Source organism: Electrona antarctica (genome assembly GCF_951216825.1).
Source record: "Electrona antarctica genome assembly, chromosome: 6".
In the NCBI taxonomy this organism is placed as follows: domain Eukaryota; kingdom Metazoa; phylum Chordata; class Actinopteri; order Myctophiformes; family Myctophidae; genus Electrona; species Electrona antarctica.
Genome location: NC_136811.1, coordinates 11,061,455 through 11,086,891, shown reverse-complemented (window position 1 = coordinate 11,086,891; position 25,437 = coordinate 11,061,455). Strand labels below are relative to the sequence as shown.

General features: G+C 43.9%; 1 protein-coding gene across 1 annotated transcript in view; it reads right to left on the bottom strand.

Annotated features, from left to right (window-relative positions):
* Positions 1 to 10,480: 10,480 nt before the first annotated feature.
* cyth2 (cytohesin 2) overlaps positions 10,481 to 25,437 on the bottom strand; it is a 30,473-nt gene continuing 15,516 nt past the window's right edge. Inside the window, exons 8-12 of the mRNA XM_079504510.1 lie at positions 24,364 to 24,476; positions 20,379 to 20,457; positions 19,663 to 19,734; positions 16,850 to 17,004; positions 10,481 to 15,867 (exon numbers count right to left, since the gene is read on the bottom strand). Of these exons, the coding sequence (XP_079360636.1) occupies positions 15,780 to 15,867; positions 16,850 to 17,004; positions 19,663 to 19,734; positions 20,379 to 20,457; positions 24,364 to 24,476 (507 nt within the window). The 3' untranslated portion in view covers positions 10,481 to 15,779. The remainder of the gene's footprint in view (positions 15,868 to 16,849; positions 17,005 to 19,662; positions 19,735 to 20,378; positions 20,458 to 24,363; positions 24,477 to 25,437) is intronic.

Below are 25,437 nucleotides of genomic sequence, written 5' to 3'. Positions count from 1 at the left end.
ACACGCGCACACACACACACGCACGTTTCAAACGTTTTTAACTCAAATCTTTGCTTCTTGGGGGGGGGGGGGGGGGGGGGGTCCCTGGAATAACATATTTTCATATGAGGGTCGGCGGCCAATTACATATATTTTTGTGGGTCCTTGACATGAAAATGTACGAGAACGATTGACATAGAAACATGGGGTTTTTCAGGAAAACTGTCAGGATTTAGCAGACATTTGTAGAATCGTCCGCAGGTCTAATTGGGTTAACGCCCCCCGTCTGTGGTATTTCAGGACCAGGACGTGTGTCCAGTGGCAGATGAACCTGCTCACCCACATCGAGGACGTCCAGAACCAACTGGCTTCCAGAATGTACTACATAGAGAAAGAACTGGACGGTAAGAGGGTCAAACAAACATAATGGATCATTTAAAGGACCACTTCACCACTTTTCAACTTCTCATCTTTTTTTTTTTGGGCGTAGTGATATGGACACAAAAAACATCGTTTTTTGTGTCGGCGGCCAATGTAATTGGCCGCCGACCCTCATCTGAAAATATGTTGTTCCCCCCCCCCCCCCGAAACAAAGATTCGAGTTAAAAACGTTCATATATTTATTGAATATTTATTCAAAGATTTGCGCCACATTTTCACGGTTTTTCAAAAATAGCAGACCTACAAGCTCGTAGCGCGGCACTCGGTGCCGCGCTACAAGCTTGTAGATCTGCTATTTTTCAATAGCTAAAGCATAACATAATGCTTAAAACATTCCCGCCCAAAATGGGTTTAAAAGCCAAATCTCAGTCCAAGCCCAGCCAAACCCCCACAAGCCATTTAAACCCTATACACCAATCATGATGAGACTCGAACCTGTGACAACACGACAATTATGGTACTGTAAACCTGTAAACTGTCCCTGTGATGGATGGTTTCATCTTCTGACGTGGCAAAAAAAAAAGGAAAATAAACCAAACAAATGCTACACAATCAACAGCCTTACATGAAGCAGCGAGAGAGATATTTAAAGATGGAGTCTATGAGAAATCCACTGTCTTTGTACGTCGCGTACGTCCAGTAAGTTACTTGGACTAAAATGTGGACAATGTGTTCGAAATTGGTGACACACAGACTGACACCGATACTGACTGATACACACACACACACACACACACACCATCACCAGATTCATAGATGGTTATGTGTACTGTACAAACACGCACACACACACACACAATTCAGAGTGACAGCCCGGCCTGTGTACAGTATGTATGTATGTATGTATGTATGTGACAAGCAAGTGATGTCATGCAGGCTGTAGATTTCCGTTTTTGTACAGTTTTTCTAAAGTGAAAAGAGTTAAAAGTTGCGAAAGATAAACTCTGGTTAACAAACAAGAATACAAATTAACTTGAAGAGAGAAATTATTAACATGTTCATTTAGTACTTTGACACCTTGTATAAACTTTTTTTCTTTTCCTTTTGTTCAATATTACATATACCGCTGTACATTGCGTTTTATTTAAAGGTCATTCTTATGAGGTTTCCTACATGCACATGAGACCAATAAAAGTATTCTGGATAATAACTGTGTTCGTTTTTCTCTGTCAACACCAGACACGTGAATGTTAAAGGACAACTTTTTTTTTGTTTTTTTTCAACCAAGGTTCATGTTTTAGGTTGTTATTAGAGAAAGTTAAGGTGGCCTTACACTAGCCGATAATCGGGCATTTTTGACGCTCGGGGGGTGCCCGACTCAATCGCGCACCCCCCGCGCGCGATCGGGATCGGCCCGATCAACATCAAGAATGTTTGATATTTGCTCGGCCCCGCTCCGATTATCCTGTAGTGTGTGGTGCTGTCAGATTTCAAATGCCCGATTATCGGCTAGTGTAAGGCCACCTTAAATGAGTGTCCATTTTTTTTTTCATTTGCTGCTTTCTTTCGTTTTAGCTATTTTTGACCGGGGGGTTGGGATTGGCATTCGAACATGGGGCTAAATATGTATTTTTTTTACACCATTTTATAGCGATTTATTTTTTTATTATTTACTATAGTCCTACTAGACACCAGGAAATTACATCTGGCCACAAAAGATCACGGGATCTACTGAATGTGAAGGGGGTGACATGTTGAGCCATACAACACAGTATAGTAAAAATCACACCCGTGTGAACTGAGTGGTGCAAATCCCCCCCACCCCCCTCTCTCTCTCTCGCTCTCTCATCAGCAGGCAACAGTGCAAAACTCTGTCTCTGGCACAACAGTGCCCCTACTGGTACTCATGAGTCACACATTAACACGAGTCACATAGGTTAACACGAGTCACGGACATTGCTGTTCCTTGGAGTGGTTGCACCACTCAAAAAAACTAAAGTTGTCCTTTAATTACGTTGTGATGCTGAGTAGCTTACCTACATCGTTGCTGTCGGGCAGAAGCCTCTTTATCTACGAATTTTGATTTAAAACGTTGGTGTGTTTCGTAAATGAAGGCCCTAAGCCTACTGGACTAACCACAGTGTGACAAAAGTATCAAATTTGGCAGATCTACAAGCAATACAAAAAAAGTATTTTTGGCATCGGGACCACGAGCTGTCTCCTTTTCTATTTTAAAGATCTACAAGTGAATTGAATCCTGAAGAGCCTAGTTTTGGACACCCGACAGACGATCTCACCATTCATGTATATTTGTGTTCATAAGTAAAGCTGTCAAATGGGGCCTGTCGGCTCAAACCCACAATGCAATGCTTTGTGTTCAAGAGTGTTGCGCACGAACGTCAGATGCATTACAAAGTTAGACAAAACAAAACGGTACCAATTCCATTTCCGCCCGCTATTTCCCGTTCCAAGTGTCTTATGTAACACCAGCGCTGCTATTCCAAAGCCCCTTCAGGTACATTTTTTTTTAACTATTTTCAGCAATGATATATTTTTTGGGAGGGTTATCCCACAAAGTAGCCGAAACACGCCCTTCATTTGCATAAGCCAATCCCACAAAGTAGCCGAAACACGCCCTTCATTTGCATACCACAACCCATTAATTTGCATAAACCAATCCCACAAAGTAGCCGAAACAGGCCCTTCATTTGCATACCACTCCCCTTCATTTGCATACCAGGCCCCTTCATTTACATAAGCCAGTCCACGCGTGCGTCTCCAGGAGCTCTATAACATATCCGAAAATCAGCCCGGAAGGCCTCACCGTCGTGGCGTTCCAGTGAAGCAAAGGTTTGACGCCTACGTCAACGATCGTAAGTCTGTTCGGGATGGGCCGAACACCTCTGCGATCACGGCGATGAGCCGATCGTCGTGATGGTCTGTGTTTTTTTCTGCGACCTCGGGAACCTCAAATCTGACCCGAGGCCTAGCATTGCAGTGTAGTTCCCTTTATCGGACGCTTGTAAGAGTCCCACAAAATCGAGACACACGCCATTTTATTCGCCATGGCCTGAATATGGATATTCGGGGGTGTTACATATTTAAAAAAATATCACTTAATTTTTAAGGCATTTGGCCCAAAGGTCACCGTGGCAGTCTTTTGGCTGAACTTTGACCTTTGCAAACGTCGTGGAAAGCCGAGACCGGCGCCATTGGATTTGGCACGCTCTAAATATGAAGAATAATTCTAGTGTACGGAGATTAACGTTAAAAAACATGTTTTAAAGGTCTGTTTTGTGTCTGTCTAGAGAGGAGAGGAGAGGAGCTCACAGTGACACCTTGCAACAGGTGTGTGTAGTTGGCTGCTAATAAAATGTCTTGACACACACACACACACACTCTGTGTTCCCCTGGCCATGCTCAACACAGCCTGTGTGGCTCAGTGGGTTAGTGCGCTATTGTTTGGCTATGGTTTAGCCTAGCTTGTCTATATATATTGACACTTGAAAGAAGACAGTTTAGTGCTGTATGACTTGCAACTGAGGATTATTTTTGTTTTAAGTTTTGCCGAAGTGAGTTTAAGTGACACTTTCTGAACACTTGTTTTACCGCAATTTCGGGACTACTACAAACTGGTTCACTGTGTGCAGGAGACCACACGCAGCACACGCACGCACGTGCATGCCAGTTGAGGAGGACACGTTGGACCGCGGCTGTGCGGGATTCGGGAATCATTGGTTCATATCACAGAGTACAGACAGACTGTAAGTGTAGCAGGTATATAAGATATACAAGTGAATGCATTCCACCAAGGATCCCTCACGTGCATTATTTATTGTCACTTTTATTTTGTAATGTTTTGGGAGCAATGTGTTGTTATTTTATTTTGAAGTCACTCCTTCCTGCAGTGACGTCATCTACCTGCGTTTCCTTCCCCTTCTCTCTCTTGCTTTGATGCCAGCTGAGAGAAGGTGGGTTAGTCCTCTAGTAGATGTTTGTTCTAAAGTTGTTTTAAGTGTATTTAACCAATGCAAACAGTGAAATATTGTCATAATGTAGTTATGTATGTTACTATATATTTGTTTTGCAAAGTTTTAAGTGTTTTGACAAACTTTTTAGTTACGTTTTGGTAGAAGTTTTGTTTAACAGCATTTGTGAGGACTCAGCACTCTAACACACACACACACACACAGCAGAGACTGCAGCATGCTTGTCAATTTGTCAATTGTCACTCATTACAGGTTGGTGTGCTGCATGCAGAGGCTGTGTCTAATGCCTGCTGCATTGTGTGTCTCTTTATTTCTGTGCAGGTATGTTTTTGTTGCTCCCATGGTTTATTGTATGTTGTACTACATGTGTTTTGTTTTATTTACCTTTTATATAAAATACTGTTTAGCCGATGGTTTATTAATTTCAAGTGTATTTGTATTGTGATGTAATGTGAATGTTTTGTGACAGATTATGTATTTTGTAGTTTTGTAAGTCATGTTTGGCTCTCTCTCTTGCTTTGATGCCAGCTGAGAGAAGGTGGGTTGGTGTGCTGCATGCAGAGGCTGTGTCTAATGCCTGCTGCATTGTGTGTGTCTCTTTATTTCTGTGCAGAAATAAATATTCCAAAGGCTAAAGAGTGAGCCCGAGTCCCCTTGTCCTGCATCGAAACACAACGCAGAGCTCAAACCGGCTACATAAGTAAGGAAATTAACTGACCACTGACTGTGCCATAATAAGATCTCCAACATGCGCGCCAACGATGGTACCAGAGACTTTAAGAACTAAAACCCTGGGGTATTTATTTATTTTATTTACACACATTTTTGGAATTTACATGGTTGACTGTTGCATTTTAATTGATTTGGTGGGTAAATAAAAACACCAATATAGTACTGTGGTCTGTGAATTTATAATTTGGTTTATTCTCTGATTGTGTTCAGGGTGGGGGCTCAAGAGCTAATAGTACCTTATAGTGTTAGTGTTGTTCAAGTTACAGTATATGTTATGTCTCTGTGGCTACCTAAGGTCTCTTTTTGGTCACCCTAGTGAGAACCTAGACAACGAGAATTTTGGTATTGCTCCTCCCATGCTTTTCATTAATCTGATAATTAATGTGAGTAAGGCTGATGGGAGGGCTACATAACTAAGCATTATGTTATACTTTAGCTATTGAAAAATAGCAGACCTACAAGTGGCACCGAGTGCCGCGCTGTGAACTTGTAGGTCTGCTATTTTTCAGCGTGGCACTTGTAGGTCTGCTATTTTTCAAATTGTCGACTTTGATGCACGACAACGCGACAACGATGAAACATTACGGTCCGACGTTCGGATATGTCGGAGAGCTAGCCGAGACGAACGGTTTGGTCTCTTGGATGTACGCCTCCGACAGTCGTACAAAACGTCCTTCACTTTGGCTCTGTGCATCGGACAGCTCACAGACCCATAGACTTTAACAGCATCCTGACTGAAAAAGTGAAACAAGACCCCGCCTCCTAGGAAGGTCGACCGAGGACGTACTACAGTTCCACTATAACATATCCGAAAATCAGACCGGAAGGCCTTACCGTTGTGGCGTTCTACAGAAGCAAAGGTTTTGACGTTCGCCCGCGCCATGTCGACTAGAAAGGTCGCCCGAGGACGTACTACAGTTCCACGCGTGCATCTCGGGGAGCTCTATAACATATCCGAAGATCAGACCGGAAGGCCTTACCGTTGTGGCGTTCTACAGAAGCAAAGGTTTTGACGTTCGCCCGCGCCATGTCGACTAGAAAGGTCGCCCGAGGACGTACTACAGTTCCACGCGTGCGTCTTGGGGAGCTCTATAACATATCCGGAAATCAGACCGGAAGGCCTTACCGTTGTGGCGTTCTACAGAAGCAAAGGTTTTGCCATTCGCCCGCGCCATGTCGACTAGAAAGGTCGCCCGAGGACGTACTACAGTTCCACGCGTGAGTCTCGGGGAGCTCTATAACATATCCAAAGATCAGACCGGAAGGCCTTACCGTTGTGGCGTTCTACAGAAGCAAAGGTTTTGACGTTCGCCCACACCATGTCGACTAGAAAGGTCGCCTGAGGACGTACTACAGTTCCACGCGTGCGTCTCGGGGAGCTCTATAACATATCCGAAGATCAGACCGGAAGGCCGTGATGTTCTACAGAAGCAAAGGTTTTGACGTTCGCCCGCGCCATGTCAACTAGAAAGGTCGCCCGAGGACGTACTACAGTTCCACGCGTGCATCTCGGGGAGCTCTATAACATATCCGAAGATCAGACCGGAAGGCCTTACCTTTGTGGCGTTCTACAGAAGCAAAGGTTTTGACGTTCGCCCGCACCATGTCGACTAGAAAGGTCGCCCGAGGACGTACTACAGTTCCACGCGTGCGTCTTGGGGAGCTCTATAACATATCCGGAAATCAGACCGGAAGGCCTTACCGTTGTGGCGTTCTACAGAAGCAAAGGTTTTGACATTCGCCCGCGCCATGTCGACTAGAAAGGTCGCCCGAGGACGTACTACAGTTCCACACGTGCGTCTCGGGGAGCTCTATAACATATCCGAAGATCAGACCGGAAGGCCGTGGCGTTCTACAGAAGCAAAGGTTTTGACGTTCGCCCGCGCCATGTCGACTAGAAAGGTCGCCCGAGGACGTACTACAGTTCCACGCGTGCATCTCGGGGAGCTCTATAACATATCCGAAGATCAGACCGGAAGGCCTTACCGTTGTGGCGTTCTACAGAAGCAAAGGTTTTGACGTTCGCCCACACCATGTCGACTAGAAAGGTCGCCCGAGGACGTACTACAGTTCCACACGTGCGTCTCGGGGAGCTCTATAACATATCCGAAGATCAGACCGGAAGGCCGTGGCGTTCTACAGAAGCAAAGGTTTTGACGTTCGCCCGCGCCATGTCGACTAGAAAGGTCGCCCGAGGACGTACTACAGTTCCACGCGTGCATCTCGGGGAGCTCTATAACATATCCGAAGATCAGACCGGAAGGCCTTACCGTTGTGGCGTTCTACAGAAGCAAAGGTTTTGACGTTCGCCCACACCATGTCGACTAGAAAGGTCGCCTGAGGACGTACTACAGTTCCACGCGTGCGTCTCGGGGAGCTCTATAACATATCCGAAGATCAGACCGGAAGGCCGTGATGTTCTACAGAAGCAAAGGTTTTGACGTTTGCCCGCGCCATGTCAACTAGAAAGGTCGCCCGAGGACGTACTACAGTTCCACGCGTGCATCTCGGGGAGCTCTATAACATATCCGAAGATCAGACCGGAAGGCCTTACCTTTGTGGCGTTCTACAGAAGCAAAGGTTTTGCCGTTCGCCCGCACCATGTCGACTAGAAAGGTCGCCCGAGGACGTACTACAGTTCCACGCGTGCGTCTTGGGGAGCTCTATAACATATCCGGAAATCAGACCGGAAGGCCTTACCGTTGTGGCGTTCTACAGAAGCAAAGGTTTTGACATTCGCCCGCGCCATGTCGACTAGAAAGGTCGCCCGAGGACGTACTACAGTTCCACGCGTGCGTCTCGGGGAGCTCTATAACATATCCGAAGATCAGACCGGAAGGCCGTGGCGTTCTACAGAAGCAAAGGTTTTGACGTTCGCCCGCGCCATGTCGACTAGAAAGGTCGCCCGAGGACGTACTACAGTTCCACGCGTGCATCTCGGGGAGCTCTATAACATATCCGAAGATCAGACCGGAAGGCCTTACCGTTGTGGCGTTCTACAGAAGCAAAGGTTTTGACGTTCGCCCGCACCATGTCGACTAGAAAGGTCGCCCGAGGACGTACTACAGTTCCACGCGTGCGTCTCGGGGAGCTCTATAACATATTCGAAGATCAGACCGGAAGGCCGTGGCGTTCTACAGAAGCAAAGGTTTTGACGTTCGCCCGCGCCATGTCAACTAGAAAGGTCGCCCGAGGACGTACTACAGTTCCACGCGTGCATCTCGGGGAGCTCTATAACATATCCGAAGATCAGACCGGAAGGCCTTACCGTTGTGGCGTTCTACAGAAGCAAAGGTTTGACGTTCGCGCGCGCCTACGTCGACTAGAAAGGTCGCCCGAGGACGTACTACAGTTCCACGCGTGCGTCTCGGGGAGCTCTATAACATATCCGAAAATCAGACCGGAAGGTATTCTGACTGAGAGGTGCTCAAACTGCAGCGTTTGCTGGAGGCTTATCCCCATGCTTGTACAGTATGCTCACGGTCACATTGACTGTCTTGAGTGCCGTACTTGTTGCGCACAAATACGTTGTAGTTGCCAGAGTTTTCTATTGTGACAGTAAGAGAAGTGCTTTTAGACTCCTTGGTGATGGTAAACTCCCTGGTTGGTGATTTCTCTGTCGTTCTTGAGCCAGAACATTTATGGTGCCGGGTCACCATCGACAAAGCAGGCCAGGCAGAGATACTAAATTGAATAGAAAGAGCAGACAAGAATAAGAAATGTATACTCTAAAATGCTTGAGAAGATGTACACTGGTTTCATCACAAAATGTGTCACCACTAAGCAGCTAAACAATTCGTAAAGATGATCTAAGATATAATTGAATATGCACTTTATTTCTAAATTCTAACATTGTACCTTGCCCTCCATGATGGCCACTACATCAGGGAGACCCTAGCCCGATCTGGAAAACAATAATGGTAAGGTCCTCACCATAATCATATTTGTCTTATTAGCCAGGGATCCTTTTAAAGACATTTTGTGGTTAATGTATTTGACAATGTAGGCCTGGCAAGTGCTGCCTGGGTTACGTGTTGAATGATGTATTTATGTTAATTGTGTGAATGGCCTTGTTGGGGCTTTGATGTTGGTCATGTAGCACAAAAATGCCCGTTTTATTTATGGGAACAAGTGAATCGTTGATCTATGACATATTGTCATATTGTGAATAAGATCAAATGCTAGATTTGCCTTTTAAGTTTTAGTTTTTAACTAGTTATTCTCCTATAATGAAGCAGTTTTAATTTGTTCTGTTTTTTTTTGTAAAGCTACTCTGGGTACCGAGAAAAGCGATATACAAATTGGATGTATTATTATAGATACTGGTCTCTTTTATAATGAAATTGCCAGTCTTCTTCATGCAGGTTTTCTTATCATTGTACCGAGGTAGTAAGTGTCACTAGTTTGGATGAGAAGGTATTAGATGAGTTTTGTGAACGGACAGTGGAAAATGGTTTCCATGACAAATACAGCTAACTGACCTAAAGACCAAAGATACAGTACATAGGCCTATTACTAGAACTAATTTGTTTGAACCATAGATTGTATAATATACATAGATTGTATAATTGTTTTTCAATCCTTTATGGTACACAGAAAATAGCCGATCTACAAGCTCACAAGGCGTTGTGTTCAACACGTTGTGAGCTTGTAGATTGGCTATTTTTTGCAGAATGGTCACCTATTATTAGGACTTCCCCCAATACACTAGAGTAGATTTTTTACATTTCTTCCCGTTATGTAATAATTCTGTGACTTTGGGATAGCAGAAATGGCCTCGATTATATATGTATTCTTGTATATATTCTTTTCTATGTAGGTCTCCCTCTCTGGAAATTACCTTAAAGTAATCGTTTCACTATTAGAGTAGGCAACTGGCTCTAGACTGGACAACTAGCAGTTGTCTAAGTTGAAACAAGAGCAGGTGTAATGTTCTCAAACTTAATGTATCATCAGTCACCTATGGTTTACGACTCCATACTGGGCATCGACTTCCATTATAAAATATCTATAAATGAACAAAATGTGTGTTTGTTTTTTTTAAAGAAAATATTCAAATGGCCACACACACACACACACACACACACACACACACACACACACACACACACACACACACACACACACACACACACACACACACACACACACACACACACACACACACACACACACACACACACACACACACACACACACACACACACACACACACACACACACACACACACACACACAGTAAAAGAGATGTCCAATAGAAAATATATATAAATCTATATATCTTAAAAAATAGACTAATGTCCTCAAGCGATGTGAGAACATTGCTTGGAAGTAACCGTCTACCCCCCCTCCCCCCCCACAAAAGAAAAAGAATACACACACACACACATGCCAAAAGATCATGTCAGTTCACTTTTTATTGTTACACAGTAGTCGACTGGCACCAGGGTACCGTGGGTTCTGTTTTGCTACATTTACAGATGACTTATCCATCTATACCTCGCTGTAAATAAAAATAAATAAATACAAAATAAACTGTTTGTTTTTTAGATCTGAAAGAAAAGAGGAGATGTTATTTTAGGGGTCATAGAATCACAAAGACGGACCCAATTTCTGTCCTGCATGTCAACAGTTCAGTGGTCAAGTCTTTGCTGAGAGGAGGAAAAAAAAACTAAACAAAAACAACAACATCAATTAACCTCTAGAGCCCAATTTTATACTTCGGCTATTCGAAAATAGCTGACCTACAAGCTCACAAGGGGTCGCATCGCGACACGCTGTGAGCTTGTAGATCTGCAATTCATGGAACGTTTTTTTTTAAGGCCCAAAATAGGGACAACCAGGGTTAATTTGATTAAGGTCCTAAGAGTTTTTTTGGCAACTTTACACATTTAAGGAACACCTATTGAAAGTAGAGACCCACAGAGTCTGTCCTGTGTGGCAGAGCAATGTGGGCTTGACTCATTCTGCACTAGTGGAGCTAGCTAGACATCGGCCCTTAGCGCTTCCATAGAATACTGCTAGTGGTGTAAACCAGTGGCTCTCATATAGTGGGGTCCGGGGACCCCCAGGGGTCCTTGAGGGAGTTCCAGGGGGTCCCCAGCTAAATGATATTTATGAACCAAATGGATCCTTGTGTCTGTAACTCTGAGTGTACAAATGGAACCAAATGGACGCTAGCGGGTCAATTTGGTTCCATTTGTACATTCTCAGAGTTAAAGTAACATTTTTACAATATAAATTAGGGTCCCAGAGATAGAAATGCCATTAAATGGGCGTCTGTAGACTAATATGCATGTTAAACTGTGGCTCCTTGAAATGAAACTGGTTGAGAATCACTGCGAGAGCCGTAGAAATCTTCTTATTGGGGTCCCTGGCATATCTTTTCAAATGGTGGTCCGCAGGCTAATATTAAGTGTCAATTTGGGGGTCCTCGACATGAAAAGGTTGGAGAACCACTGGTGTAAACGGCACACTGCATGCTGGGGGATCATAGCAGCGGAATGGAAGCGCAGTGGAATATCATTGTTGTCGGGCAGAAACCTTTCACCACTATATCAAATTCAACGTTTTATGTGATTTCGTCAATTAATGCCATACGAGAGTGACACGCAAATCTAGCGGAAAAAATAGCAGATCGGCAGGCTCGCCGAGCGTTTGCATTTCTGCGTTTGGGGTTTTATAAATATTGCATTAAAAAACGGGGAAAGAATCTGTGTAATTTTAGATTTTAGCCTATTAAAACAAGAATAGTAGATACTCAAGCTTGTGCATCTGCCATTTTTGAATAGCCACAATAGAACATCTTTTGAAAAATCTTGAAAGTGTTTCTTGAAACATTTTGTAGAATCATCAGGTCTTAATGGGTTGAGAGCATTAATTAACAAGAGCTTGTGGTCGAATAATAACCCAACATTTGCTGAAAAGTAACGTTTTTGGAGGTTTCCGCCCAACAGCGACGACACAATACATAGTAGAGCAAACGGCACTCCATGTTGTGACAGCATAATATTGTATCAAAGTGCAGTAGAACAGTGGTTTTCAACCCTTTTCATATCAAGGCCCATTATTTATTCTGCATTTGAGCCACGGACCACCATTTGATGAGATTTAGCCACTCGGACCCAAAACTTAAAAGGAATCGTTTGTTATCGTTGGATACGATTTTGTCCACAATTCCACGCTGTATCGATGTTGTGCCATAGGAAATGGCAAATGTTGATCCAAATAACAAATTCATCAACATACAATTGTGTAGACTTATTGTAATGAAGTAATGCAGATGTTTAACTCTTTGAGAGCGTAAAATGAAACCAAATGGACCCGTACGGGTCCATTTGGTTTAATTTTACGCTCTCAAAGAGTTAAAGACCTATAAGGGTCCATTAAGTTACCAACCACTGGTGGTCAACCCCCGGACCACTGGTTGAAAACCACTGCAGTAGAAAATGGAAGTTATAGAACCTCTGTCAATTGAATGATTTTCAGCAGATTTTCAGAGCAGATGGGAACTCTGTGACCAATAGACATTAGAAAGGTTAAGACGCCTCTTCCGGCTCTGGGGGCGAATGCTCTCAGGTGAGAGGCAAGCTTCCGCGTTGGTGCCAATAAGGAACGTAATGAAAGGAAGGGACGTGAGTGACGTGACTGGAGGCCGCCATGACACTCGCGTCCATATAACTCTATATATGGGCGCACTTCCTTCCGCCCTCAGTTTGATACAGGTCGCGGGTCCAATTAACTGCAGCGGCGAATGTGGCATCTATACCTTTCTACGTCCGTGATTCACCTCTGTGCAGAATGAAGGTGATTTGGAAATAGTAAACAAGGCTAATTACATCATAATAACTGGGCTGCTATAGCTGGACTGGCCACTGTAGATGACAACGCACTTCTGTCCCGCAGCACTCATCAATTCCCATCGCAGTTTCACGTGATCCACCGCTAGAGGGTGCTAACGAGTATTAGTAGTGTTAACAAAGCATTTTGACTACAGTAACCTTCAAAATGCAAAAAGAAAAATCAATAAAGTGCAAAAGATCATAATTATCCTATCCTAACTAAATCTATACTGTTAATTGACAAAAAACTATAGTGTATTTAAATATCAAAGGGGTAGAGACAGGCAAATCATTTTTTTTACCGATTAATTACGCTTGTATAATTTAACCATTACATACTAAGAAAAGATCTATCAATTATATGACACTGCCGAATTGGACAGTTCTTCCGTTTGGGACATTGTTTCTGGATTTTGTCGTTGTAATGGATGACAGGAATTTTGGCCATAGATCTGCTGTGAGTGTGAGACAGTGTCTTCCATTTCATGATTGACAACAAAGGAGTCGTGGGGACACGGTGAGAAGGAACAGCAGCAAGGAAGGGATACATTTTGACTTGGTACAATAAAACGATTATTTTGTGCTTTTATGGAGAGGAGGTGACTCATTACTTAAACCATATATATATATATACTTAGTTGACCGGAGTCGTCCAGGGGTCAATACTAGGCCCCTACCTTCTTTTCCCCCTTTACTACACCAATTATCTTCCTTGAAAATAGCCTAATCTACAAGGTCACAACACGTCGTGCTGTGACGCCTTGTGATCTTGTAGATCGGCTATTTTCGTTGATTGCTCGCCACAGAATAGGGACGCTAACGTTCATGTGGTGAAAAGGCCCTTAAAGGCTCAGACCAGGACTCATTCATACTACAAAACTTCCTTTTTTTCATTCCCTGGATAAAGATTCAATTGAATTTAAACTCCCGACCCACGCTTAAGACATACAGTATGGCTCAGATCAGAAAAAAACCTCATCCACTCAATGTTTGTGTCATGGGGGAACCCCTCCCCAAAAAAGGCAAACAAAAACACATGCACCCCTTCGTTCAAACATGAATTCACAACATATTTCAACTATATGACACCGTCAGCTCGTTGGGAATATAACGCAATAACATTTTTTGCATGATTTTTACCTTCTTCATTTTCTTCTAGTTTCATGAGCTCATAATCACACCTCAAACATACATACGTGTGTGTGTGTGTTCCGCCCAGTGCTAGCTAGCAGGCATACGTTTCACCAGTAACACCTATGGAAAAATGCCTCGGTTCATTGACATGCAAGTTCTACAGTAGCTTGTACGAAGAGGAAAAAACAAAGAAAAAAACAAAACAATAAATTAAATCCTTTCGGTGTGTTGTAAACAAGTATGCCAGCTTCTATTTACAGAACAAAATATACATTATAAGCTGCCGTCGTTACTTCTGAAAACCCACTTATACAGCGAGTGGACCTGGGGTAGTGTGTGTGTTTGTGGCGGTGGTGAACAAAGATGCGTGTGTTCATCTCGAGTCGAGAGGAGACATGCTGCGGAAGTGACTCCCAACAGGATCAGCTGGTAGTTAGAATAACGGCATTACAACGGGACATTCTCAAAAGAGGCCGCACTAAACACTACTTGGGAGACTATTGCTCATAAACGTTACTAAGAAATATACAGATTACCTTAAACAAGCCGGCACAATCAGCTTACCTCTGCAGAGAGCTCGGCAGCATAATTATGGAAAGCTGCCAACTCAAAGAGCTGTCCAAAGTGCTTAGACCCAACGATCCTCTGTGAACGGGGTGTAAACATATAGACAGCAATGGACAAGTGATACATTTCCTCACGGTATGAAAAAGTGGGACTTATATAATGCCGATATCGATGTCGCCACCTGTAGCCAAGTAATTTAGTGTAAAAACCAACCCATCATCTCAACAGTCCAGTGATTACCACTCCTCAACCAATGTAACCCGATACTCCTGACCATATTCCCATTGGCCCCATACTTACTAAATAGAATAATACACTAAATATTTTTCTGGGAATCCATAATAGGGATTCTAAGGTTCAAGTGGTTGAACTTTATCTCAAACATTTATATGATCCGATAGTGATTGCAGCTAATCTCAAAACATTTACAATGATCCGATAGTGATTGCAGCTAACATTTCTCAAGAAAATCTCAAGAAAGAACTTCAGGCTACTGAGATGCCAGTTAAAGATAACATGTGAAAAGATTGCAATGGTTTTTAAGTTTGTTTTTTAAGTGTACCAGAGTCGCTTGCTACCCTGAATAAGACACTAACTTCACAGTTTACTTCAATGACAAAAACGAGAGACAAGAGGGGACAAGGCGAGAGGGTGGGAGTGGGACAGTGTGCTCTGGTTGTAGTGTATCAGTGTGAATATCGGCGCAGTAGTAGCATAACACAGTGCTTCTCAACCGGCAGGTCGCGTGACAGAAAAAGAAAAAAAAACACATCATGAATATTATGTTCGTAGATGTATTGGGTCCTCGACGTTATGGTCAACACAAACTTCGGGCTTCCCAGTGTGAAACCAGTTTGAGAAAGCACTGGTGTTCAAGAGAGAATCATGGTAGCAAAAGGCAGCCGCTGTGTGGAGGAGCTCTTTTCGCTGAATGTGCCTTTTCAAAAAAGTCTTATAAAGAGGAATAGCGAGTCCTCCCTTCAGGGAGACAAGGAGGTAGGGGAGGAGGTAGGGAATGACGTGATGGAAGAACTCATGAGGGACAACAAAGGATAAAAAAGAGAATCCAATGTACCTCGCTGTTGGAACTGAGTCGAGACATGGAGAAAGGGAATGGGCGAGGGAGGGAATGGGCGAGGGAGGGGGAATGAATCGTTCAGGGCTGCTCCTCTTTCTTCTTCAGGGATATACGTTTCTTCCTGGCAGCCAGCATCTCATAGAAGGGATCCACGCTGACAGCAGAACTAGACAGAGACAGAGAGAGAGTGTGGGGAAAATAAGTGTTGATTTTGTCAACTAAAACTAAACGAAAAATGTTCGTCGACTACCTTTTTTCCCACTGACAAAAACTAAATAGAAATGAAATGAAAACCAAGCTATGATGACTAAAACTAAGACTAAATATATATATATATATATATATATATATGCTGAAAATAGCTGATCTACAAGCGTTGTGAGCTTGTAGATCGGCTATTTATAGCAAGTGTAAAATCAGCCATTACGACGGCATCAAGGCCCGCCCAAACACATTTTAGTCGACTAAATCAACCGTAGATTTAGTCGACTAAAATCTCATGGCATTTAGTCGACTAAAACTAGATCAACACTAAAACATTCCGGGTGACTAAAATGTTGACTAAAACTAAATGAAAACTATTCAAGAGACTATGACTAAAACTAAAATAGAAATGTTCTGCCAAAAACAACACTGGTGAAAGGACCCAACGGATTGTCTCAGGGATGTTTAGTCCATTGACTGACTCCAGATTGTGACTAACCCTCTGCATTACTGCACTGACTAGTTTTTCAATGCATGCAAGTGTTTGTTGTTTGAGTCGGGGGCATTACATTTAGTTTGAGTTAGAGTTCCACAGATAAATATTGTGAAAATAGCTCACAATGGGCCTCTTTCTTATATCATTTGGCAGTTGGCCAATGTTTGAGCAGGTATTAAATTGTCACACAAGTAAGACGCGCGAACGCGGGAAGCGAACGCAGCTCGTAAATTGCAATAACAATTAGAATAAATTACGTACTTTAATGTTTTTTTAAGTTACGTTTTTTTTAAGTTATTTTTGTGTGTGTGTGTATGTGTGCGTGCATGTGTGTTTTTTTTGTAAGTAAATGTAGGAAACCAAAAATATAGGGAAACCCAAAAGAAAATAGCCGCAACCCACAAACGGGTCCCGACCCAGTGAGTGTTTGGGGAAACGGTGACCTTACGTGATGCTGTGGATCCACTCGTCCTTCTCCTCGGGGGTGGGGGCGGAGATGCGGTACACGTTGTGGTTGCCCTCCACCACTCGGCCGTCCGCCTCCGTCTTGCAGGCCTTGATCAGCTGGCCGCGGTTATTGGGGATGTACAGCTCAAAGCAGTTCTGTAGGGTGAGGTAGAGAGAGGGGTTATTGGGGGTTGTACAGCTCAAAGCAGTTCTGCATGGTGAGGTAGAGAGAGGGGTTATTGGGGGTTGTACAGCTCAAAGCAGTTCTGCATGGTGAGGTAGAGAGAGGGGTTATTGGGGGTTGTACAGCTCAAAGCAGTTCTGCGTGGTGAGGTAGAGAGGGTTATTGGGGGATGTACAGCTCAAAGCAGTTCTGCATGGTGAGGTAGAGAGAGGGGTTATTGGGGGTTGTACAGCTCAAAGCAGTTCTGTAGGGTGAGGTAGAGAGAGGGGTTATTGGGGGTTGTACAGCTCAAAGCAGTTCTGCATGGTGAGGTAGAGAGAGGGGTTATTGGGGGTTGTACAGCTCAAAGCAGTTCTGCATGGTGAGGTAGAGAGAGGGGTTATTGGGGGTTGTACAGCTCAAAGCAGTTCTGTAGGGTGAGGTAGAGAGAGGGGTTATTGGGGGTTGTACAGCTCAAAGCAGTTCTGCATGGTGAGGTAGAGAGAGGGGTTATTGGGGGATGTACAGCTCAAAGCAGTTCTGTAGGGTGAGGTAGAGAGAGGGGTTATTGGGGGTTGTACAGCTCAAAGCAGTTCTGCATGGTGAGGTAGAGAGAGGGGTTATTGGGGGTTGTACAGCTCAAAGCAGTTCTGTAGGGTGAGGTAGAGAGAGGGGTTATTGGGGGTTGTACAGCTCAAAGCAGTTCTGTAGGGTGAGGTAGAGAGAGGGGTTATTGGGGGTTGTACAGCTCAAAGCAGTTCTGCATGGTGAGGTAGAGAGAGGGGTTATTGGGGGTTGTACAGCTCAAAGCAGTTCTGTAGGGTGAGGTAGAGAGGGTTATTGGGGGATGTACAGCTCAAAGCAGTTCTGTAGGGTGAGGTAGAGAGAGGGGTTATTGGGGGTTGTACAGCTCAAAGCAGTTCTGCATGGTGAGGTAGAGAGAGGGGTTATTGGGGGATGTACAGCTCAAAGCAGTTCTGTAGGGTGAGGTAGAGAGAGGGGTTATTGGGGGTTGTACAGCTCAAAGCAGTTCTGTAGGGTGAGGTAGAGAGGGGTTATTGGGGGATGTACAGCTCAAAGCAGTTCTGTAGGGTGAGGTAGAGAGGGGTTATTGGGGGATGTACAGCTCAAAGCAGTTCTGTAGGGTGAGGTAGAGAGGGGTTATTGGGGGTTGTACAGCTCAAAGCAGTTCTGTAGGGTGAGGTAGAGAGAGGGGTTATTGGGGGATGTACAGCTCAAAGCAGTTCTGTAGGGTGAGGTAGAGAGAGGGGTTATTGGGGGTTGTACAGCTCAAAGCAGTTCTGTAGGGTGAGGTAGAGAGAGGGGTTATACAGCTCAAAGCAGTTCTGCATGGTGAGGTAGAGAGAGGGGTTATTGGGGGTTGTACAGCTCAAAGCAGTTCTGTAGGGTGAGGTAGAGAGGGGTTATTGGGGGATGTACAGCTCAAAGCAGTTCTGTAGGGTGAGGTAGAGAGAGGGGTTATTGGGGGTTGTACAGCTCAAAGCAGTTCTGTAGGGTGAGGTAGAGAGGGGTTATTGGGGGTTGTACAGCTCAAAGCAGTTCTGCATGGTGAGGTAGAGAGAGGGGTTATTGGGGGGATGTACAGCTCAAAGCAGTTCTGCGTGGTGAGGTAAAGCAGTGGTTCCCAAACCTTTTCGTGTCAAGGACCCCCAAATCAACATTTATTAGGCCCCATTTGAAAACATATGCCAGTGACCCCGATAAGGGGTCACTGGCATATGTCTTTTTACGGCTTTTTTACGGCTCTGGCAGTGATTCCGAAACATTCATTTCATGGACCCACAGTTTCACACGTATTATGCTACGGATCCCCGATTTAATGGTATTTCTATCTCTGGTACACCAATTTATATTGAAAAATCAGACCAGTCTGAAGTACCTATTGGTACTCTAAACATCGGGACATAGGTTGGGACATTGCTGTTCCTTGGAGTGGTTGCACCACTCAAAAAACACTGTTAATTTAACTCTGAGAGTGTACAAATGGACCCTAACGGGTCCATTTGTACACTCTGAGTTACAGACCCATAAGGGTCCATTTGGTTCCTAACTATCTCAAATTGAGCTAAGTACGCCCTGGAACTCCCTCAAGTACCCCTAGGGGTCCCCGGACCCCACTTTGGGAACCCATAAGGTAGAGGGTTATTGGGGATGTACAGCCAATAAAATACTTGATGCAGATTTTTTTAAATACAAAAATAAATATAAATGCGAGTGTACTTTACATCTATTTAGAGTCTGTATACCACCGGAAATTCTATTTTATTGGGTACTATGGGTAGGGGCCCTAATATTATGACCGCAGGGAATTATTTTGGGTAGTTCTTATTCCGGTTGTGCTTTCCTGCCTGATGAGGACGACAAATCAGTGACTACGACATGACGTAAGTTACCGTCCGCTCCCGACCGGATCACACGGCAATTTAGTTAACACAGACCAGGCTTTCCTCCGAGATGGAAAGCCTGGTGACGCGAGGTTAGTTGAAAACCCCTGGCCCAACCCATATCAACCCCTGGCCTAACCCATATCAACCCCTGGCCTAACCCATATCAAAACTGGCGGTCTTTGAAAATGCAAAAGGTAGAGAAAGGACTCAATTCAGAGATCCAACCACTAGGAGGGAACATACCGGTTTCCTGGGGTCTTCTACCTCCCGGATGCTGAGGTTCTCCAGAGGAATGATTCCTCGTGGCTCTTTATCCTGGACACACAGTGTAGATGTACTGGAGTTAGTCCCAAGGACATATCATCAATACCCACACAAAGTACAGAATTACTCATCAAAATGAGACACACACACACACACACACACACACACACACACACACGCACGCACCATTATGGAGCAGTCCAACAAAAGTACAGTACCACTAATCTCACAGTAGCCAACTTAATATAAACTCAATACTGAAAAGACAACTCAAGATCTGCAATATGTTGGGGTAAGACATCGTCAAATGATGATTATAAATTATGCATACGGCTCCACACATTCTAGCTGGGGCTGCATGATATGGACAAAATGTGATATCTCGATATGTATCTATATAACTATATATAATGTACGGAATGACAATGGTCTCACGCACACCTGTGGCAGAGTTTAATTCTCTGTCTGTTTGTCTATGGTGACACGCAGAGAAAAAGATAAAACAAGGGATATCTGTGATTGGCTGACTTTGGCTGTACAAGCAGGGGAAAATGTATCTTGTCCATATCGTTGCCTTTAATCCAGGTTCATATCTAGAGAACGACATATTGCTCAGCCCTAGTTCTAGTTAGTTAATCAAGCGACGTGGTTATGCGATGACGTACAATGTATAAATGACATGGCAGAAGACTCACTGTGGTGTATTCAAAGTAATAGAGGCAATTATCGGTGAGGATGAACCACCGTCTCTTCCATGTTTTCACCCGTCCCCCTGGGGAAAAAAACAACAACAATAGAGTCACACAACAATGACAAACGGCACTGGAAAAACAACAAGGAAAAAAGTTGCACAAAAAGTGACAAACAGGACTGGGAGAACCCTGCCTCACACGGTGCAAGGAGCAGTAACTACGTTGAGGGGGGGGATGTATCATATCAGCGTAAATGACATGATACAGGACAGAATACTATTCACTTTTACACTGATTTTCTCATCCGCGAGTTAGGGGAAATTGTTTTTACAGCTCCACCCAGTTGACGGCTGCTCAGAAGGGGGGGGAGGGGGCTAGGTTAAGTGTTTTACTCAGGGACACTTCAGCCAAATTCCAATACCCCAAATCTCGGCTACTCGCTCACTCACACTCGGTCACTCCCGCAGGTGTTGGCGGTGTTATGGTGAAATTGGTGACCTGACGAAATATGTGACAATCTTGTAGACGTCACATAATGTCAGTGTCCGAACGTAAATCATTGCGGTTTGTTTATTAGCAAAGTTCAACTTAGCGGTATTTAGGCCACATATTAAAAAGACCTACATGTAAGTTATGTGAAGTCCAGAAGATGGTCACATATTTCGGCAGGTCACCAATTTCACTGTAACACCGCCACGCTGGAGTGACCGAGTGTGAGTGAGCAAGCGGCCGAGATTTTGGGTATTGGAATTTGGCTTTTGACATGTAGGCCTACTGGGTGAGCCAGAGGTCCCCAGGCGGCCTCTCTACCCAGTCAAGATCTACATCTAGAGGTTACAGACTAGAGGATAGCGTTCAACAACTCTCCACATATTGTATAGCTGAACCACGGTCTAAATAAAAGCTAAATTGCTATAATGTCTCTTTCCAGTACATACCTCCTGAGAAACAAGCAGCGGGCAGCAGAGTGTGGAAATCGCAGTGGGAGCGAGGAGGGATTGAGAGGAGAGAATGGACAGACAGATAGAGGGAGGAAAGACAGAGAGCAAGGGGAGGAGATGTTGTTATTAGTGACAAAACAGATCACAGGCCCCCCGCCCCGCCACCATGCAAAAGAGAATGATTGGCTCCTTAAGACAGTGAAGCCTGATTTAATATGCTCGATTTATACTTGGTAGCGGCATTGTGTCACGCAACCAAGTATGAACCAGGCAATACTTAGTTGCAAGCCAGTGTCAGGTGCCAAAATATCCGATGTGTGCGATGCGCCGTTGTGAGCTCGCAGAGTGGTTGCTTTTCGGCCTGTGACACCGCGCTGTGCAATTAAGTCTTAATTTAAGCGTAAGGGTATTGCAGTTGGTCTCTGCCACGATATGCTGCTATACTATGACACGACTGACCTTCAACCCACTGCCAGTATATGAATGATTTGAATCATAAAACATCAGAAAGGAGGAGGACAGTCAGGCACGTTACAGAACAAAGCCTCAGGACAGAACAGATTACAGCAGCAGTGTACAGTACAGGGTGTTTCACAGCTGCCAGAAACGTGTGTGTGTGTGTGTGTGTGTGTGTGCAAAGAAGAGGTGCGGAGTGCTGGGTGCAGGTGTGCATTTTCTAACCCGACAAAACGGAGCCTGAGCAGGGCGGGCTCCGGACCATTTATCCACGGTGGTTAACTCTGGTGCTATACCATCATTCTCTCAGTTGGTCATGCTAGGACGTGATTCGGTCACACCCGTTTGTTTTTTACGGCGTGTCGTAAAAGAGGCTGGCCGTCTATTAGACAGACGGACCAGGTTGGTCCGTCTGCGTCTGCGTGTTTTACTTTCCGGAGCTAAACTCGTAAAGCTGTCCTGTGCACAACTCCAGTGGGCTACCTACCAGTACTTCCCTCTTATAACTGCAGCACAGCCAGTTACTCCTTACAAACTGAGTTCTATGTACCGTAGTACAGCTGACACCAGTAGTAGTACTTAAGTCTTGAACGGAGCGAGCACGAGTAGCCAACCGTCTGTATCAACAGAGCCTACAAGGCGTTCAAACATTTAAATAAAATGTAACAATGCTCAGTCCTTCCGGGAATGTTTTACTCTGCACTGCGATTTCCTAGTTCCTAGTGATTTCCAAGTCTTTGGTATATTTTAACCACTTACATCCTGCTGATAAGTACAAAGCAGGGCTTTTAAAAGCCATGCCGTGAAAACAAAACCCCTGAAACGTACCTGGAGTTTCTAGTAACCATACCAGAAACTACTTAGAAATGGCATACGAAGGCACCTTTCCCTCTTAAAAGTTATGCTTGCTTAGGAGCCAAAACTATAAACCTTGTGGTGGCGGTCTAGGCATCAAAATGTCAGCTGCATTGTCTCATTGTTGTAGAACGAACAGCGAGCGCGCGTCCCACTTTAGAACCAAGCCCTTCTAGAAATAATTAAATGACTTAAACCCTACATAGTTAATTGCCCAGAGTCCCCCTAGGGGTTTATAATAGGCCACAACGCATTGCATCGTGATCTTGTATATCTGAGTCATTAAGATTTGAAGAGCACAGGCTCGAAATGTCACTCAGAAAAATATATATATATATTAAAAGAAAATTACAAAGGAAGCAACTACAATGTGCAGCTCAACGTTTTTGATCCCAGCTTGTAGATCTGCCATTTTTGCCAAATGTTCACCCCAGTAGGGATACTAGGCTTTGTGTGGGTTTATGTGCGTCTTGTCGGATAACAGCCGACGGTCACTTTGAAGGACAGGATTGTTTCACAGGTTTCATCATCAGCAGTCAGCACGTACACGTGCACGGACACGTGCACGGACACGTGCACCGATGATGAAAGAGCAGGCAGGGAGAGGACCCACTGAGCCAGTCAAGAAGAAAATCAACCACAAAGGCTAACCAAGTACCCACGCCGTAGTTGCACCTTAACAGCCTAACGGTCATCATTAGGCACTCAACATGGCCACATAATGCAACCATTTTGGGCACAGTCTGGAGCCCTGCCGAGGAAGCGGTTTGTGAACTCGACCACTGCAGTGTCGGGTCAGTAGAGCAAACCCCTAACGCCAGCGCACTCACTCGCCACCTCTGGGGAACGTGATTGTGAACCTCTGCTAGTATACAGTTGGAGGCCATCGATATTGTCCTTTTCTTTTTGCTGAGGTTTGCATGATCTGCGCAAAAGGACAGTTAACCCATTTTGGGCGGGAACCACTTTTGGTGTTTTAAACTATGTTATAATTTAGCTATTGAAAAATAGCAGATCTACAAGCTCATAGCGCGCCACCGAGTGGCGCGCTATGAGCTTGTAGGTCTGCTATTTTTGAAAAATCGTGAAAATATTTATTTCAGAAAACTGGAGGATTTAGAAGGATTTTTTTAAATTTTGAGGTCAGGCCTAAATGGGTCAAATGATAAGGGACAATATCGGTGGCACCCAACTGTACACAATCAATAATAACAATCAGCTCCGTCGTGACACATCCGAGTTGTGGTAATTGAGTGTCTCAACCAAGCATGCAGTACGGGTACTTTCAGATAATAAGCTGTTCAAGAAGAAAGTGCTTGTTGAATTTAAATTAAAGTGTATTTCGTAATACACGTATCCACATGAACCCTAGGCATCCCCATTATGGGGCAAACAATCAGTGAAAATAACCAATCTACAAGCTCACAACGTGTCAAGTAGCGACACGTTGCGAGCTTGTGGTTCTGCTTTTTTTCCCCCCGGGAAAGAATTTGCTGTGCTGAGGGAAAAAAGGAGGGGGCCTAGTATACTGTACTAGACCCCTGGGAGACCACGGTCAATTAAGTATATATATATATAAGGTTGAAGTGGTTAAGGACCCCTGGATGTACTGTATTAGTCAACCACACACACACAGTAAACAAAGTTATTGAGTCAGTGTTTACACAGAGCTGCATAGGATGCTATGGTAAAAGCATATACCCAGGACAGGCCCTCTGCTCGCTAACGTCCGCTCACCTAGCTTGAGCAGCCAGCCCTCCCTGTCGGGGTTGAAGAAGGTGTGAGTCAGGTCATTGCCATCGTCCTCGGGGATCTTGAAGGGCTCATTCTTAATGCTCTCGTACAGATTCTGGAGATGGAATGGTTAATTCATTTGACAGGAAATTACATGTTTTCAAACTTAGATTTCATTAAGATTGAAACTGATCAAAAGTAGAGCTGCATTAGGGTAGGGTGTGTTTACACAATCAGTCTATTAAAACAAATTCAAGGGGCACTTGTCCATTTTATTTCAACTGACCAATCACGCTAAATTGTGTCTGCTGTTTTCAATACAAATCCTAGTAGCCTATAAAATATTAAAAAAGTAATAAAATCGTAGTAGTTGTAGATGCCAAATTTATCAAGATGAAACTGCAAGTCTTATTTCTTGCAGATTAATATGAACGACCCATTTCAATAATGCACAATGTGAAACATTTTGTAAATGTTTTATTAACTGTAGGGTGCTCGTCTAAATTATTCACTATTGCCAACATGTTTATTCTATACCCCGTTACATACTGCCCCAGATTCAGCCCAAACCACACCACCTATATACAAATAAATAAAAAACTATGGCGAGAAATGTTTGGCGATTGCCTCTTTTCACTGATGAAAAGTAAATAAAAGCTAAGCTATGACACTAAAACGAAGACCAAATATACTGACAATTTCGTTAGCAAATTAAAACAAAAACTAATTTGTTAGGTAGGGACTAGTGGAGAAGAGACAGAACTAAACTAACTAAGTCATTTTATGCTTGGTTGCATTCTGAAAATAGCAGATCTACAAGCTCGCGACGCATTGTGAGCTTGTACATTGGCTATTTTCAGCATGCAACAAAGTGTAAAATTAGGCATTATGGCGCCATCAAGTCCCACAAAAAACACATTTTAGTCGACTAAATGAACTGTAGATTTAGTTGACTAAAATCTTATGGTATTTAGTCAGCCAAAACTAGACTAACAAACATTTCAGATGACAAAAATATGACAACTAAAATTACATTTTATTGAAAGACTGACTAAAACTAAAATAAACAAAAAATC